Source organism: Schistocerca nitens, chromosome 3 (assembly GCF_023898315.1).
Source record: "Schistocerca nitens isolate TAMUIC-IGC-003100 chromosome 3, iqSchNite1.1, whole genome shotgun sequence".
NCBI classification, from domain to species: Eukaryota; Metazoa; Arthropoda; class Insecta; order Orthoptera; family Acrididae; genus Schistocerca; species Schistocerca nitens.
Window position 1 is genome coordinate 562667592 of NC_064616.1, and position 19777 is coordinate 562687368.

General features: G+C 43.5%; 1 protein-coding gene across 1 annotated transcript in view; it reads right to left on the reverse strand.

Moving 5' to 3' along the window:
• Nucleotides 1-19777, reverse strand: part of LOC126249335 (protein trachealess-like) — a 330727-nt gene that overhangs the window by 110500 nt on the left and 200450 nt on the right. The window contains exon 5 of the mRNA XM_049950991.1: nt 12481-12643. Within this exon, the coding sequence (XP_049806948.1) occupies nt 12481-12643 (163 nt within the window). The remainder of the gene's footprint in view (nt 1-12480; nt 12644-19777) is intronic.

The window sequence follows — 19777 nt, forward strand, 5'->3', positions numbered from 1 at the left end:
AGCTTAAGAGCCATGACCACTTGTTCTGTAGATGAGATATGTTTACAGTAGCGAAGATGAACAAGTGCTCAGAGCTTTCGAGGTATGCACCTTAGAACCTTTGTTCATTGGAAATTTTGTTCTTGTTTCGGTCCATACGGAAAGCAACGAGGTTGCAGTGGAGAAGATTTGTTTCACAATAAGAAAGATGAAAACGTGGGCATAGCTGTTAAGGAATAAATTTTAGAGCCCATCTTTACTAGAGTACCTTGCTCCGAATGATCGTTCTTCTCATATCCGCGAATATTGACCATTTCTCCTGGGATACCCTCTATAGCCGCGGATAATAGTTCGTCACTGTAGGTAAAATTTTGATTCTGGAAAACTTCACTTCACGGTTTCCTGACTGAAGGCCATGCTCTGCTACGGACGATTATTCCATTTTTCCTAGTAGAAAAATATTTTCGTGTTCCTTCATACGTTATTCACGCATCTCTTTGTAGTTCCAATACCACACGTACATGGAACCTTAGGTACCCCGCATGTGCTTATCCTTAACAGATCTGAGTGTTTGTAGTTCATGGTCCACGATTACACAGCTCGGGAGATTCACCAGCAACTAACTACACATTTCTTTTAGACTGATCCGTGTTCCAATGCGTGAATTGTGGAGAATATTTCATTAAAGACATCACAACTTTGCAACTATTACGAAGGGCTTTCAAAATAACTTAAATACCTAGTCAGTTGGTTCAAATGGCTCTGAGCACTATGGGACTCAACTGCTGTGGTCATAAGACCCCTAGAACTTAGAACTACTTAAACCTAACTAACCTAAGGACAGCACACAACACCCAGCGATCACGAGGCAGAGAAAATCCCTGACCCCGCCGGGAATCGAACCCGGGAACCCGGGCGTGGGAAGCGAGAACGCTACCGCACGACCACGAGATGCGGGCACCTAGTCAGTTAAAAGATAAGATACAAGCGAGGAAAAGAGGTCTTCTTAGGCTAAGAAATGAGTTGAGATGCACACGTCTTTACGGCAGAACTGAGATCAAGATATACAAAAAGGATCATGCGTTCAATTGACGCTTATGGCTCCGAAAGACCGACATTTGGTCGAAATAAACTTAAAATTTTCGAGAGGAGATGATAGGGTGAATCCGAGGAGAAAGGTCTAAAAATTACCGTCCAGTCACAGTGATTTAAAGATTTCCGTGATTTCGCTAACTCACGACAAATGAATGCATTGGTAGCTCCTTCTGAGTTAATGCCCCATCTCTAATGATCTCGACGTCGACGAAACGTTGAATTGTCACCTTATTTCTTTTACAGGAGACGTCAACATTGAATTCATTAGAGACAGAGGACTGTTTCCCTTACAAAAGAATGGGGATCGGTATCTGCTGTGGCCTTTTTAAGGCCCCACATTCACCAGAAAGGTATTAGGAAGGAAAGGAAACACGACTAGGGTTCACGTCCAGTCGAAGTCGATGGAAACACGGAATACCTAAATCTCGATGACAGAACGAAGATCTGAACCGACGTTTTCCCGAAAGCGAGTCCAGGGTCTCATTACTGCGCCTGCTCGAAGGACAACTTTAGGCAACGAATAGAAATCGGGATGACCGTACGAGAAACTGACTTCTCCTTGTTCCCAGCACGAGTACAATATTTTAACAACTGCTCATATGGGTCATTTGAAACCGCATAGAATTTCCACGGTACACTGACTTACCTGTGTAGATAAAGACATTCAACAGTATCTGTGTGTGCAGATTTGAAGCTAATACGAGAAATGAAATTTCAGTTCACAGTTATCTGTGGTGACAAATGCTCGTTTAATATCAGCGCCAAGAACACACATAAAAAAAAGAAAGAAATTCATGGGTAAAGAAAGTTATATTTAAATTAGAATAACTCACTCTGACGCTAAGCCTGTCCTTATTTATTTTCTAATATATTTGATGCGAAACTGCATTGGAATATATTCGAGGATTTTTCCATCCTACACTTTGGTGAACTCGACAAAAATTAATGTATTCATTCCAGTGAACCGGAGAGCCACCTTAGTGCGACTTATTAAGTCTAGAAGTATCTTGCGAGGGATTTGAGTGTCTGGCAGCTGGACATGACAGACGAAAGAGCGGCTAATTAGGTTCCCAGAATTTCAACTCTCAATTTTTTGTCATCGCGGATCTTCTTTTTAAATGCTGTCTGTTTTCCACTTTCACTTGCTTGTCTACTTTAACCGACAAATCGATATACAATGTAATTGAGCCGGCCTGTGTGGCCGTGCGGTTCTAGGCGCTTCAGTCTGGAACCGCGTGACCGCTACGGTCGCAGGTTCGAATCCTGCCTCGGGCATGGACGTGTGTGATGTCCTTAGGTTAGTTAGGTTTAAGTAGTTCTAAGTTCTAGGGGACTGATGACCACACATGTTCAGTCCCATAGTGCTCAGAGCCATTTTTACAATGTAATTGCCGAAGTGACACTTGATTTACTAGTACCAATTTAGTCTAAGACTGATTTGCGTTAGTGCATATTCTCTGTCGCAAATAGTAGTCATATGATAATTATTTCATGAAAAACTTGAATTGTTTCACTGACTTCGTAAGCGCCTGAATGAATATTTACCTATTGTTTAATTTGTAAACTTCTTACTGAAATATCATGCATTGCATATATTAATGGAAATAGTTTACCTTTGCTCCATCTGAAATAACAGCGCCAACCTGCTGCCATTTGACTTTTCATCTTTATGATGAAATTTCTTATTGGTTTTAGGTTTTTAGTCTGCTCTCCTTGCACGATAGATCCTGTAAATAAAATTTCTTTCCATTTCTGCGATCGTGAGTAGACGAGTCTGGTGGAATGCCAGAGTTCCACTACTCTTTATTGCCTCGAGTGGAGAAAGGTATGAATACCTCCTTTAAAAAGCTAGATTTCGGCGAATTCGACTATAATGGTGCTGCCGTCACGGGGAGTTAAACCGCGGTCACAAAAGAAGTTCTACTGCCCGTTCATGTTTCGTAAATGTTGGAGTGATTGAAAAGGCTGCTGTAGGATTCCCCCGTTCCTGCATAATCGTATCAAGTCACGTAGCCTGACAATCCGGGAACACAACTCTCACCGTATCGATGTTGAGATTTGTGTTCGCAAAATTCTCTAGCACTAAAAAGCTAGGCTAATTTCAAATTTGGCAGCCGTAGTAGATTGAATTGGAATGACAATGAGGCGTGGAGCGAGGAGGGAGGGCGCGTGGGAAGCGAGGTGCGGTACCGTCAGCTAACGGTCACGGCCGCTGCCCAGCGCCGCCGCCTGCCACAGCCACCACCTCCAAAAAACACTGCTCGAGTCGCGCGTGGCGAGGACAAGAATGTAAGGCTCAAGACATAGAGCAAGTGCACTAGTGGAAAATGAGACACGAAGACCTGTGAAGAAGGGACACGGTAACGAAGAAGTTGCATGGAACATCGATAGATGGTGATAAGGAACAATGATTCATAGTGTCTTCTGTGGGCGGTGCGGGAACGACGTACCGAGCATGAAAATACTGATCTCATGACAACTGTATCTGACTCACTACGCGAATGCTGTACAATATCTGATCAAAAGTATCTGGACACCTATTAGTGGCCATGGATATGGGGTGAGCCCACTTTTCGCCTTTATAAGGGCTTCAGACATGCCGGGGACACTTTCACTGAGGTGTCTGGATGTCTATTTAGGAATGGCAGCTCATTCCATGACACTAGGGTCATGGTAGCAACATAGCTGCATGGAACACCAATAGATGGCGATAGGGATAATGACTCACACTGCCTTCTATGGACTGTGCAGGAAATACGTACCGAGCGTGAAAATGCTGATCTCATGACAACTGTATTTGACTCGCTACGTGAACGCTGTACAAATTTCTTCTTTTGTAAGCGCAATAAGGCGGCACATCCTAACTTCCAAAAACACCTAAATATCGCGACGTTCGCGACTTCTATGAGAGTGTCACAAGGCATAGCCTTATTCATCACTCCGAAACACTCGCTTCCTTTCATCCACTGTTCAGTGGCTTCGCTCTTTACACCACCTGAAGCGTCGCTCAGAAACGATTACAGAAATGTGTAGCATATGAGGAGCTGCTCTATCATTGTGCCCCATTCTTTTTAACTTCCTACACACAGTCCTTGTGCTAGATGGAATGATGGTAGCATTTTGGAACTAACGAGTGATTTCTTTCACTGATTTTACGTGACTTTTTACAACCACCCACCACAATGCTCGACGGTTCCTGTCCGTCAGTATGTGGGGTCTGCCTGATCTTCGTTTAGCTGTTGTCGTTCCTTCGCGTTACCACTTCACAGTCACATCACAGACAATAGACTTGGGCAACTTTAGAAGAGTTGAAATGTTCCTGATGGATTGACTGTTTCACGTTCAAAGTCACTGACCTCCCATGACTGATCCGTTCTGCTGTTACTGCTTCTCTACTGACAACACAATACTCCCCACCTTCTTTTATAGTGGAGGGTTCGCCTCTCGTGACATCTAGCGGTCAAATTCTGCATTACGATGGATGTCCGGATACTCAGGTAGCGTACTTCAAGCATCGTGCTGGGTCAGTAAATATTTTAAACTTGCGAAAACAGCATCGGTGAACAGTTTTCGTGTGATTACCTGATTTTCAGGGTGTTTGTATTGTGAACTTATGGACGATTGGATGGTCCTTGGTAAGAGTTGACCAGCAGGTTAGGTATGAGATGTATAACTGTATGAGGACGGCTGAAGGAAAGTACACATCGATGTCGTCTTTGACAGCAGCTGATAGTCACGTTTGGAGGGCCGAATTGTACTTTCAGCCACTATTGGTCGTACTTTAGGCGTAGCTAGCACAAATAATGACCAATGCTGCTCTCTGAGTGCCAGCTAGGGCCATGAGAAACCGCTAGAAGATGGGCTACGACGAAGTGTCATCGCAAGGTTTCGTCCCTCAACTCATTACCGTGCTGACTGCCTGGGATGGTGTAGCTTAAGGCAACTGGAATGGTGAGTGGCAGAAATGGAGGCACTTTGCCTTGAAGCCAGGTATGATCGTTTGGCAGTGCGGCGCCAACCAGGAATGTGTGAGGCAGTGACCAGCCTGTTTATCAGGGCGTGGGGAGCCCTAAGATACAATGATCGTACGTATCTGGCACTTGGTGAAGGAACGCTAAAAATGCGGGATGTATTCAGAACATCTACCCCCAACTCCCCTCCCCCCACCATTTTTTTGACGTCCCTACAACGCCATGGAAAAGCAATCTTCTCGCGATGGTCAGAGCCCTCTGCCAGATGTTCTTAAAGTTCTCTAGTTAGTATGATCAGCATTCCATCATTAAGCATGAATGGGACATTATGGAAAGCCGTTTGGTCCTGCATGTGTTAGAGGCAACTTTCCTGGATCGTTTGCGACAACACCTGAAATTAGTGTAGGATCTAATCTTCTAATCTGTTATCCGACACCTCTGTGATTTTTTCCATGCGCTGTTGCAGCACAGCGTTCTACCTATTTGAGGCTATACAAACACTAAAATTGTTCGACGCAATCCTTATGACGACTCCGTAATTATCATACGCCATGTACCACCTGCACATTATGTGAAGAGAACTTAGTGTCGGACCATTGCTTCGTGCCGTCAAGTTTTCCGTTCTCCACTAGTGTATCACATCGCTGCACGAAAATGAGGTACTATAGAACTGAAACTCCAAACGAGAGCAGCTCGGTGGAAAGAAACGCCTTTTAGTAGGATTATACTAAATTTCAAAGAATTACTTCAATGTTAATACAGGAATGGAACGTCATTTCTGGCGGAAAGAAGTTAATAATCTGCAATTCCCCGCATAATGCACATGCGTTTCTACCTTTAATTTGTATCTGTAAATGTCATTTGGGGTGACCAGTCTGTGAGTTTGAACCGCTTACTCATCCTAAGTTTTCCACCCGAGCGAGGAGCAAAGCCCGCAGTCTTCCTTTAAATCCGAAACTTAGTGTCTTTCGCCTTGCTTCAGCCACATGGTGTGTACATGGACAAAGAAAATTTTTTATGATAGTTTGATGAAAACATTATTATTCTCAGAGGCTTTTAACGGAAGACTACAACAGAAAACACGCTCCCGTACCGTCACATCAGAGTATCTATCAATCCGAGTTTAAAGTGAGTGACATAAACTGCAGAAAATATGCTGGCCCAATGTAATAAATTTAATATTTTATTTATGGCTGTAATATTCCGCAACTATAGTATATATTTACGAATAAAATTCAGTCGTCAGTTGCAAATATATTTTTATTTCGCTTTATCGGTTTCGGCAAATTGATTAGTCTGCTAAACCAGTACTAAGCTTCTGAAGATGGCAAATTAATTTGCCGAAAGTGGAAAAGTGTAGTAAGAATATATTAGCAGCTGAAATACACTCAAGGAAAAATATCACAACACCTAAAAATAATTAATGTGGGGCAATGAAATTTTGGGAATATATTTAAGTGATTAACATTGCAAGATCACAGGTTAATGTAAGCGCGAGATTAACAATTGCTGGTACATTAGTAACCGGTGTAACCGCCAGAATGTTGAATGCAAACATGCAAACGTGCATGCGTTGTGTTGTATAGGTGCTGGGTGTCAGTTTGTGGGATGGACTTCAATGCCTGTTGCACATGGTCGGTCAGTACAAGGTCGGTTAATGTTTGTGGAAGATGCTGGAGTTATCGTTCGATGATCTCTCATACGTGCTCGATATCAGACAGAAATGGTGATCGAATACACCAAGGCAACATGTCGACACTCTGTAGAGCATGTTGGGTTACAACAGCGGTATGTGGGCGAGCTTTATCCTGTTGGAAAACACCCCCTGGTATACTGTTCATGAATGGCAGCACAACAGGTCGAATCATCAGACTGACGCACAAATTTGCAGTGAGGGTGCGTGGGATAACCACGAGATTGCTCCTGCTGTCATACGAAATAGCACCTCAGACCATAACTCGAGGTGTAGGTACAGCGTGTCTAGCACGCAGACAGGTTGCTTGCAAGCTCTCAACTGGCCTCGTGCTGACCAACACACGGCAGTCACTGGCACCAAGACAGAAGTAGCTTTCATCGGAAAACATAAAAGACCTCATCCTGCCCTTCAGTGAGCTCTCGCTTGATACCACTGAAATCGCAAATAACGATGGTTTGGGGTCAGTGGAATGCACGCTACAGGACGTCTGGCTCGGAGCAGTCCTTGAAGTAACATATTTCTGACAGTTCGTTTTGTCGCTGTGGTGCCAACTGCTGTTCAGATTGCTGCTGCATATGCAGTGCGAAGCGCCAGAGCCATACGCCGGTGACGAGGGTCTTCCCTCTCGGAAGTGCCACTTGGCTATCCGGAGCCGGGTCTTCTTGCGACCGTACATTCTTGTGACCAACGCTGCCGGCAGTCATATACAGTGGCTGCATTTTTGTCACGTCTTTCTGTAATATCGCAGATAGCTTCTAGTAGGCTTATTACACGACCACGTTCAAGCTCAGTGAGGTGTTGATTATAGCTCTTTGTCGCCTTAAAGGGATTATTGACTAACATCAACTAACCACGTCCAATCTCAAAGGTAACTAATGCTCACGATCGTTACAGCGTGTATGTAAAGCAAACCTGATATGCCTCCTCAGAGGGCGCTACGAGGACCACCCTTATGTGACTGGCAAGAAATTAGGCATTATCTTTCAGATGTAGAAACACGCCTACCAACTTTCGTTCATGTCGCACAACTCCTTACAGGTATTGTGATTGTTTTTTCCATCAGTGTAAAAAAATTAACTTCTTTGTTGGGGCAGCAACTCAAAAGATGTCAGCCGAATTTGTGAGTGAAGGAGATACGCAAGGAGTGCGCGCATCTCCTTCGTAACCGCAACGACTTTGTATTCAGGCCGAGCGCTCGAGGGGAGATTCTAGACTAGACATGCGTGCTCTCGTCTCGTTTCTGGACCAAGTTTACGCACTGTCAGCGACGAGCCTGAGGTCGCCTGCCACCCAGTACAGAGATCTCCACTATATTAAAGCGGACTCTGTGGACTTGGAACTCTGCATGTAACAGCGTGAAACACAACGTACATCGTAGATACATTTACAGAGTTTGAGCTAGCAAACAACAGGGAAGTATGCGGTAACTCTGATCTGAATTCCTTGTTGATAAGTAGTGCATTGATCTGTAGACTGTTCGTAGTTTTTTTTTAAGATAACTTTTTGCGGTAAAACGTAGAGACTACAGTAACTCTTTGTCTACCAGGAGAGTCTTCCTTTCGATCACTTCTATCCCACGATGTTTTTTCCTGGTCATGGGCTATAGCCACAGTCTCTTGGTAACTGCGAGCAATCGCCGGTCGACTACTTACATAGCGGAAAAATTCCGCGTACTACCCGCATATTTAGCCACATTCAAATCACGATTGGGTACGCGCCAGTATCTCGTACACAGTGTTCTCGCGACTGCTTTAGCAAACGTTGATATATGTTGCGGTTGTTAACGCTGTTTCTTCGAATATGCCTTTTAAAATAATCGACCTTCAAATGAGTATATAATACATGTGGAACACTAATTACATTTACGTCGATACCTAAGCTGAAAAGGTGAACGGTATTTAAGTGACATAAACCCAGAGAAGAATACGTCGTCCCATTAGATGGCAATTTTTAAGGTAGAACCGAATCCGAGGCTCAATATTTTTCTTAATTACAGATACTTTAGCATAATAATACGAGTTTTTAATGACGTCGAAAGAAAAACTGACGAAAAGCCTCTCAGTGCGTATTTTTAACCTGACTTCATTACGTGCAGACTAATATTTGATTCAGGATTTTGAAGTGATACAGTATGTGATAAGAGTGGAATATTATTGACGTTCAAGATTTTCATGTGTCCTTCAAGGATAGTTTGATATTAGAAATTTACTTCATTTCAGTGTACTACATCATCTATATACTCACATGTATTAACTTCAAATGTTAGCTCAAATCTAGCTCTAAATCATTGCACTTGTATGAAAGGTAAGATTTAGAAAACCAATGTGTCTATTATACATAGTCATGCGTATTACTCGTACAGTACTTATGTTGAAACTGGAATAATTTGAGAACAGTTTTCTCGATGTTACTATTTAAATGGCAAAAATCAACAAAGGAGATATAAAACTAAGTTCGGTATTTTTGGTTGTGAGTCTTATAACTATTCTATTTCTGCTGGGTGCATATCAGAAGACTGATACCTAGCCATCAAGTGTTTAATAAACAATGGAATTCGAGGAATGGCAATTTCTTTTCACATTATGTAAATGTAAATGATTCTATAATTTGAGTAAAAGTCTTAAATGAAGTTGTATTTACTTAACTGGAGAGACTGTCTCACGGTAATGTTACAGATTTCTGACTAACCTTGCCTGATTGTTTTATACATAAATACTCTAAAGAAGCAACAGCATTGTCTTACGAACGGTGGTCGAAGAGCGATACTTTATAACCTGTAGTGTGGTTGACGCATATAAACAAACTGAAATAGGTTTTCCAATGACACAGTTGATTCATGTCCTATTTGCAGGTAAAAAAATCATATCTTAAGCAAATGCGTATCCTTGGAGGGCGTTGCTATCATTTTAATCATTTTAGAATAGTATCTGAAATGCGACTTTATGAAATATGAATTGCGTACATGTGCAAACATAATTCTTAAGCTAGATAATGTATCATTATTGTTTATTCCAGAACTAAGAGCGTAGTGGCAAACAAAAGAAATTAATCTACGTGAATATGTAATTTCTAGTAACTTTCTTGCGGACGCAGATTACACTGAATTTTAGAAGTTATTTAAAAAGAAAGAGGCAAGCAGTACACTTGATTCTGAAATTCTGGTCTTTTTTATCATAATCTTTCCGAACACGAAAACCTATGCTCCCTGTAGAGCTATGGTAGTTACAATAAAGAAATTAATTTCCGGCGACGGTTGTATTCTCACGTTTTCCTAGCATTTGTGATTATACTGAAACAACACATGATTGTCGCTCTAGTCATAATAGGGTAATTTGATCCATGCTGTGCTTGCCATAATGTTGATATCGTAAGCAAACGAGAAGCGCAAACGAAAAAAGTCCATGTTCTTATCTTCACTTTTAATCTGTTGTTAGGAACTATGCAGAGACTGACATTTCAAGTTTGTAACGCTATAGAAAGCAATTTTAGAGATCTGATTACACATGTACTAGTTTGAATACTGTGAGAATGTTGCAATGAACCGTATATAAGCTGGTTAGCAGCATGTATGGCTCAGAGGGAGACCGATCGGGAGTCAAACTACAGTAGTAAGCATAACAATTATTTTATTTATGCCAGTTTACTTGTCTTTCATACATGTGTGTGGAGAATCTACAGCTCAGATTCTACATGAAATTGTAACTTCCCCTCCCCCCCACCTCCCCCGAGTCCCTCACTGTAATTACCTGCATGAGCCATTTCTGAAACTAGAAGAAGCCAAAGCAATATCAGCTCCAGTAGGACCATGACTATTAAAACACAGTGGAATTCAGAATCAAGTACGGACTAACGAAAGCTGCTATTAATAATGAATGAATTACGCTTATGGATATTTTTCTCTACTAATGAGGTAGAGTTCACACCCAGTGCGCAATCGTACAAGGTGTGTCTGAAAAATTCGGTGAATGGTCTCTGAAAATAAGGGAAACAAGGGTTACAAATACGATTAGCAGCCTTCAAAGTAATCGGCATTAGGCACAACACGCTTCTGACATCGGTTCTAAAGGTGTTGGGAACTGACAGCAAACGAATCTTCTGTAATTGCTAGAAGCAATGTGGTTACACGTTGTTGGACATTCGCATCATTCAGGAGATGATACCGATGCTACCAATACGATCCGGAGACCAATAGACAGTTCATGGAATGGTGTTCATTGCCTTTCCCGCCTCCCTCGGATATAAATTCATGAGGGATCAAGCCCTTTCTGTCGAAAATGGCGAGGAACATCGTCTTAATCTTGGATTTTATCAGCCAAAATTTTTGGGAGGCGCGAAAGGCGATGAACACCATGCTACTAACTGTCGCTTGGTCTCCGGATCGTGTTGGTAGCACCAGCTCTCATCTCCTGTAATGAGGCGCGTATCTGACAACGCATGTCCACGGTGCTTCGAGCGATTTTACAAAAAGCATCTACTGATAGTTTCCAACAGCCTTTGTACCTAATGATGATTACTCTGAAGGCTAGTAAGCGTATTTTGTTTGTAACACTTGTTTCCTTTATTTTCTGAGACCATTCACCGATTTTTTCAGACGTGCCTTGTAGTTTCTAGTGGGATAACCTATACTTCTGGAGAGTATCCAACCTTCCAAAGGCACGAAGAACGTTGGTACAGGCTGACAATTATTGAACTTTATGAAATAAAATCGTCATAACTTCTGACCGGTTTGCGTTAGGACGTTCAAACTGTACGGTTGGCCGCGGGGATTGATGGGAGTTAGTATGCGAATGCATGGTTTGGTTTAGCGACGAAACCCACTTTCATTTGGATGGGTTCGTCAATAAGCAAAATTGCCGCATTTGGGGCACTAAGAATCCGCATTTCGCGATCGAGAATCTCTTCAACGGGTGCAGTGTGCAGTGTGCATTGTCCAGACACGATGTGCGATATTCCTTGATGGCACGGTGACTACCGAATGGTACGTGAAGGTTTCGGAAGATGATTTCACCTCCATTATCCAAAGTGACCCTGACTTCGACGAGATGTGGTTCATGCAAGACGGAGCTCGACCCCATCGAAGCAGGAGAGTGTTTGATGCCCTGGAGGAGCACTTTGGGAACCGTATTTGGCTCTGTGGTACCCAGAGGCCACTGGAATGGGCCTCGATTGACCGCCATATTCTCCGTATCTGAATACATGCGACTCCTTTTCGTTGTGCTATATGAAAGACGAGGTGTACAGCAGTAACCCCAAAACCATTGTTGAGCTGGAAACAACCATTCAGGAGATCATCGACAGCATCGATGTTCCGACACTTCAGTGGGTCATGCAGAATTTCGCTATTCGTCTGCGTCACATCATCGCCAAAGATGGCACGCATTTCGAAGATGTCATAACCTAAATCCGAATATCTGTAGTGACGTTTACATGTTGAATAAAGTGTGTGCACTCTGTAGTTGCCGGCCGGTGTGACCGAGCGGTTCTAGGCGATTCAGTCTGCGGTCGCAGGTTCGAATCCTGCCTCGGGCATGGATGTGTGGGATGTTCTTGGGTTGGTTAGGTTTAAGTAGTTCTAAGTTCTAGGGGACTAATGACCTCAGATGATAAGTCCCATAGTGCTCAGAGCCACTTGAACCACTCTGTAGTTCGTAAATAATTTAGGTTTTTTTTCATATAGTTCGATAATTGTCACCCTGTATGAATGTAAAAGGACGCTGAACGGAGAGCTAGAGGCGGTACCGTCGGGGTTGTTGGTGCCCTGGGGCGCGCCCTCCTCGGAGCCCGCGCTGCCGGGCGAGGCGAGCGACTGCCCCTGCGCCAGCCCCAGACCCAGCTGCTCGGCCAGCTCCGCGTGGTCCTGCTGGTGGATGTACTCGAAGATGCTGCTGCCCGTCATCTCCACCTGCAAAACAACACAACGCAACCTTAGGAAACACTCGCACTCTTACGCAACAGCGACATCGCTTGCGCCGGGGCCGTCATTGTTGAGGAATCTCACGGAAGAGTATTCGGCAAGCGCAGTGTTTCTGTAAAGAAAATCGCATGCGAGCCGTTAGTGCGGCATATTAAACTGGGTTATTTTGGTAAATTTAGACAACTGCAGCAAACAATCCCTGAGATGATAAAGAGAAAAAAAATGTTATATGGATGTATGGCCGGAATTGCATTCCAAGTTGGAGATATTAGATCTTCGACAGTGTAGGTTTCAATAACTCAAATCACACATAAGAACAATACAGACAAGTGGGAACGTTCTGTCTGTACTGGTGTTTTAGCACCACTAGCCAGAAGGGAAGGTAGGGTCACCCGCAGAAAGTCCAGCTGTGCCTCGCCTGTGAGGATGACTGGTCCCACTAGGCGATCGCCAATAATCGCCTCCCACATACTGACACGGAACGGGTGTTAATGGCTCGCTACCACCATACCGTGGGGATTTTTCGTAGCCCAAAGGTGGGTGCTGTGAAGGTTAACTATATCCCCCCCCCCCCTCATAAAGGTAACCTCATCTGTGAATAAGATGGATGACGGAAATACCTCCACCGTGGTGGCCTGTCCAACGAACCAATGAGAAAACCATCTCCACGGATGCACGTCACTAGGTAATAAAGCCTACACGCATTGCAAGTGGTACGGATAGTGACAGTCGTCGTGGAGGATGTTACACATGACCGTCTGGCTTATCACTTTCTGGCCTCATGCTATTACAGTGCTCGCTGTCAGCGATGTTTTATTTCCACCTTCAAGTGTGTATCCCCTTGAACGAATTTCCGGGCGTATATCAAAAATGGTTCAAATGGCTCTGAGCACTATGGGACTTAACTTCTAAGGTCATCAGTCCCCTAGAACTTAGAACTACTTAAACCTAACTAACCTAAGGACATCAGACACATCCATGCCCGAGGCAGGATTCGAACCTGCGACCGTTGTGGTCGCGCGGTTCCAGACAGCGTCTAGAACCGCTCGGCCACCCCGGCCAGCGGGCGTATATAGATATGAAATGTTCTGCTCCTTAACCTCTCAGTAATCGTTTCCTGCAGTTTGTCACCATTTAGCAAAATCACATTGTACAGTATTTCCACAACATTTAAAGTCCTTATCAAGTAGGTATGACAGCAGGTATACAACGAGTTCAGAGATGAGCTGCTAGGTTCGTAACAGGTATAGAACGGCCACTTTTACGCCTTAGTTTTAGGTAAGGAATCTTTCGAACTATGCTTGCTATGATACTGGCAGCGATAAGGGCTGTACTGCCTCGTTTACGACGCTGCCAACCTCAGTAAGCAACTGTGCGGTAGCCGTTACATACTTTATGTACTCAGCTTTCTTCTGTATTGTGCGTTCTTGAGAATTTCTTTTCTTATTTTGAAATGAGTTAAGAGATAAATTCTCGTCCAACGCGGTACTGGAGTACGACTTCCACGATACCAAAAAGTGTCGGTGATCCATATGACTGTATGTCAGTTTTGCTTTCACAGAGGCACAAATCACGGGTTTAGACTCCCATCCCTGTGAGACGGAAAAGCTGCTTGTTCCTCCGCAACCCTCCTCGCCACAGTGCAGTCTAAGTTATCCTTTGTTTACGTTAGCGCCGAATGCCACGTTTAAGTTTCCGCACTGTGAGTACAAGGTGGGCAAAATAAAAGTAATCCGGATAAATTTCATGCATCTTAAGGTAGGCATCCCAACTTACATCATCTACTCTCACAGTAGATGATACACGTTAGGTTGCCTGGTCAAGTTGGATGAAATATCGTCCAGCTCATTTCTGTTTTGTCAACCAGTCACCCCAGATGACCTGGTTGCAGAAGATGAAAGTTGGGTTGCCTGTCTTAAGGTGCATGAAATATTTTCCAGATCATTTTTAAATTTCCCGTGCTGGATAACAAATACGAAAGTGTAACAGAGAGGATCAGAGCTTAAATGGGAATCTTTTGAAGAAAGAGGACGCCGTCTTCACGAAACCCCGTCTGGTGATATTAGAGAATCGGGTTCTAAGACAGCACAACATTTCCGCTGCCACCACCACACATCCCGCGTAGGAATTGAGAGAATAAGCTATGAGATATTAGGATGTGCACAGAGACAAAGGCGAATGGAACAGCTCATAAAAATTGTTCATCCTGATGCGAAGTACTCCCGACCAAAAGCCGACAGGTCAGGAAATAACCACGCGACGACATCAGAGGTCCCAGCACAGTTAGGGCCAGTGTATGAAAGACTTATACTTGTTGAAAGTGTTCTGGGATAACGGAAATCGTGTACAAATTCTAGGGTACTGCATTTGGAATCCTAATTAAGAACGCATGACAAGTGACTCCGAACGTGTTCAAGGACGCGTTGCTAGGTAGATAACAGGTTGGTATAGTCAATACGACAATTTATTTATTTATGTAACAGAGATGCTCGGAGAAATTAAATAAAGATCTTTGGAAGAAAGGTGACGTTGTTTTCGCGAACCCTCTTTGCGTGGTGTTCATTGCTGCGAACGTTAGGCGTTTCTTTTTGTTTTTATCTCTGGGTTTGGGTGAGGAAGGAAGGAAGATAAGGGGTTAAAGCGCCGTTAATAAGGGTACGGAAATTTCGTTTGAGATGTACTTGTGTTCATTTCCTCGAAAGTGCTGCACGGGTTTTCCTAGAGACTGTGTCAGAAACAGTTCCCTTGAAATAGCTGTATAGCCGACAGGAAACCTAATACGGAACCTGTAACAATAAAACTCAGAGGAGGTTCCTTATAAATACGGTAAGAAGTGTATAAAATACATGGAATAAAAACAGTTTGTCACATACAAATGTGTGATTTAATAATGAAATACTGAAATTAGCAACAGTAGCGAGAAAACTACATTGCTCTGCAAAACTTAAGGACGAGATAGATGAAGTAACATAATATATTAACTGCTCGATGGAAATGAATGAAAGTGCAGGCGCGTGTTGTCAGAAGTTTCCCAGTCGTGCACACGAAGCTGGACGTCATATGGCGCTAGTTCAGCGAGACAACAGCACCAAATGGCGCTGGCCTCGCAACGCGAGGCAGTTGAAGAAATGGGAAAAGACAGTGTGAATCAACTGGCGAATGGTTACAGTGCACTGTGGTGATTTCTTCATTACAAAATGGCCCGGATACAACATCTGTATGACTTCACGCGGGGAAGAATCATCGGTAAACTGGAAGAAGGGTGAACTGTGATGAGTGTAGCCCAGGAGTTTGGTATTGTTCACAGCATTGTTTCTCATGCGTGGGGATAGTTTCGGAACAGAAGCACTGCTGCCAAAAGGAGAGAAGATGGTCGACCACGACCAACTACAGCAGTAGATGACGGCTAGAATATGCAACAGGCAAAAAGCGGGTGTAATTGGAACCGCATTTAACAGGACTGCATGGTTCTGCGACTCACCCTCCACAGTGGTACGGCGACTACATGGGGGTGACCTCTTTGCCCGACGACCAATATGTTATGTTGCGTTGACACTCGCACATCAGCCCCACCGTTTGCACTGAGGCTATGAGTATAGGGAATGGGGTCGTGTGCTGTTCTCGGGTGAGAGCAGATTCAGTCTGAGTAGCGGTTCTGGACGTATCCCTATATGGCGAGAGGTGGGAACACGCAATGCATCGAGGAACGTTGTCGAACATATTCGTTTTGGTGGTCTAGATGTTATGGTTTGGGGAAGCATTATGTTCCATGGGCATGTGCTGTTGTTGTGGTCTTCAGTTCAGAGACTGGTTTAAAGCAGTTCTCCATGCCCCTCTATCCTGTGCAAGCTTCATCATTTCAAAGTAACTATTGCACTCGATATGCTTCTGACTCTGCTTAGTGTATTCGTCTCTTGGTCTCCCTCTACGCTTTTTATCGTTCACGCTGCCCTCCAATACTAAATTGGTGATCCCTTGATGCCTCAGAACATGTCCTACCAACCGATTCCATCTTCTAGACAAGTTGTGCCACAAATTCCTGTTTTCCCCAGTCCTATTCAGTACCACATCATTAGTCACATGATCTATCCATCTAATCTTCAGCATTCTTCTGTAGCACCACATTTCGAAATCTTCTATTCTTTTCTTGTCTAAAGTATTTATCGTCCACGTTTCACATCCATACATGGCTACACTCCATACAAATACTTTCAGAAACGACTTCCTAACACTTAAATCTATACTCGATGTTAACAAGTATGTTTTCTTCAGAAACGCTTTTCTTGCCATTGCCAGTCTACATTTTATATCCTCCCTACTTCGGCCATCATCTACATCTACATCTACATCTACATCTACATTTATACTCCGCAAGCCACCCAACGGTGTGTGGCGGAGGGCACTTTACGTGCCACTGTCATTACCTCCCTTTCCTGTTCCAGTCGCGTATGGTTCGCGGGAAGAACGACTGTCTGAAAGCCTCCGTGCGCGCTCTAATCCCTCTAATTTTACATTCGTGATCTCCTCGGGAGGTATAAGTAGGGGGAAGCAATATATTCGATACCTCATCCAGAAACGCACCCTCTCGAAACCTGACGAGCAAGCTACACCGCGATGCAGAGCGCCTCTCTTGCAGAGTCTGCCACTTGAGTTTATTAAACATCTCCGTAACGCTATCACGGTTACCAAATAACCCTGTGACGAAACGCGCCGCTCTTCTTAGGATCTTCTCTATCTCCTCCGTCAACCCGATCTGGTACGGATCCCACACTGATGAGCAATACTCAAGTATAGGTCGAACGAGTGTTTTGTAAGCCACCTCCTTTGTTGATGGACTACATTTTCTAAGCACTCTCCCAATGAATCTAAACCTGGTACCCGCCTTACCAACAATTAATTTTATATGATCATTCCACTTCAAATCGTTCCGCACGCATACTCCCAGATATTTTACAGAAGTAACTGCTACCAGTGTTTGTTCCGCTATCACATAATCATACAATAAAGGATCCTTCTTTCTATGTATTCGCAATACATTACATTTGTCTATGTTAAGGGACAGTTGCCACTCCCTGCACCAAGTGCCTATCCACTGCAGATCTTCCTGCATTTCGCTACAATTTTCTAATGCTGCAACTTCTCTGTATACTACAGCATCATCCGCGAAAAACCGCATGGAACTTCCGACACTATCTACTAGGTCATTTATATATATTGTGAAAAGCAATGATCCCATAACACTCCCCTGTGGCACGCCAGAGGTTACTTTAACGTCTGTAGACGTCTCTCCATTGATAACAACATGCTGTGTTCTGTTTGCTAAAAACTCTTCAATCCAGCCACACAGCTGGTCTGATATTCCGTAGGCTCTTACTTTGTTTATCAGGCGACAGTGCGGAACTGTATCGAACGCCTTCCGGAAGTCAAGAAAAATAGCATCTACCTGGGAGCCTGTATCTAATATTTTCTGGGTCTCATGAACAAATAAAGCGAGTTGGGTCTCACACGATCGCTGTTTCCGGAATCCATGTTGATTCCTACATAGTAGATTCTGGGTTTCCAAAAACGACATGATACCCGAGCAAAAAACATGTTCTAAAATTCTACAACAGATCGACGTCAGAGATATAGGTCTATAGTTTTGCGCATCTGCTCGACGACCCTTCTTGAAGACTGGGACTACCTTTGCTCTTTTCCAATCATTTGGAACCCTCCGTTCCTCTAGATACTTGGAGTGAAGCTCTCTTTGCTTTCGCAGTAGTTTCCTAACTTTGTTGTTGTACCACGGTGGGTTTTTCCCGTCCCTCACAGTTTTACTCGGCACGTACCTGTCTAAAACGCATTTTACGATTGCCTTGAACTTTTTCCATAAACACTCAACATTGTCAGTGTCGGAACAGAAATTTTCGTTTTGATCTGTTAGGTAGTCTGAAATCTGCCTTCTATTACTCTTGCTAAACAGATAAACCTTCCTTCCTTTTTTTATATTCCCATTAACTTCCATATTCAGGGATGCTGCAACGGTCTTATGATCACTGATTCCCTGTTCTGCACATACAGAGTCGAAAAGTTCGGGTCTGTTTGTTATCGGTAGGTCCAAGATGTTATCTCCACGAGTCGGTTCTCTGTTTAATTGCTCGAGGTAATTTTCGGATAGTGCACTCAGTATAATGTCACTCGATGCTCTGTCCCTACCACCCGTCCTAAACATCTGAGTGTCCCAGTCTATATCTGGTAAATTGAAATATCCACCTAAGACTATAAATAACATGCTGAGAAAATTTATGTGAAATGTATTCCCAATATTCTCTCAGTTGTTCTGCCACTAATGCTGCTGAGTCGGGAGGTCGGTAAAAGGAGCCAATTATTAACCTAGCTCGGTTATTGAGTGTAACCTCAGTTGCCCGTTGGACACTGTAGGCCGGCTGTACACCCGTGGATATTTTGATTATCAAATACGCCGGGAGAAACTCAAGAATCACAATTTCTCATGTTTTCGAGTTTGAGTTTGTGGAAAACATCCTTAATGAATTAGGTGACATTTCTGAATTTACGCCGTGGTAACGAACTATGGAGTAATGTACCCTTAGTGCTAGGTACAGTTTGATGACAGTCATACTAAACCATTTCCCTTAGATTCATAATCGTCGATGCTTACTCATAAACGTCCATACAGTTCAGGGTCCAATGTCATGAAACTGATCTGAAATTTTCTTGAACCATCGATGTTTGTATAGCTTACGTAGTTCTTCACGTCACGGTTATACCGATGGATACCTTTTCTGCAACGTGTTTAAATTTAAACACAGTGCCTGAGAAAAAATCATCCAGAAGATATGGTCGTATGTTAATGCAACTTCGTACACGCACACAACATCGGCAAATAATCAGATTATTACAAGTGGAATTCTCTGTGACAAGTAAAACGGCCGCTAGGGTGCATTAGTGTTCATGGTGTTGTTACCACCAGGCCTGGTAGGCTATGTAAGGAGAGTTAATAGCGTCAGACGTTCAGTGGTCATTGTGAAGGACCCTGAGATGCCGCTTACTCGTGTGGGACAGCGTTATCAGCACCTGTCAGAATTTGAAAGGCGTCTCATTGTGAGTACCCATTTGGCCGGC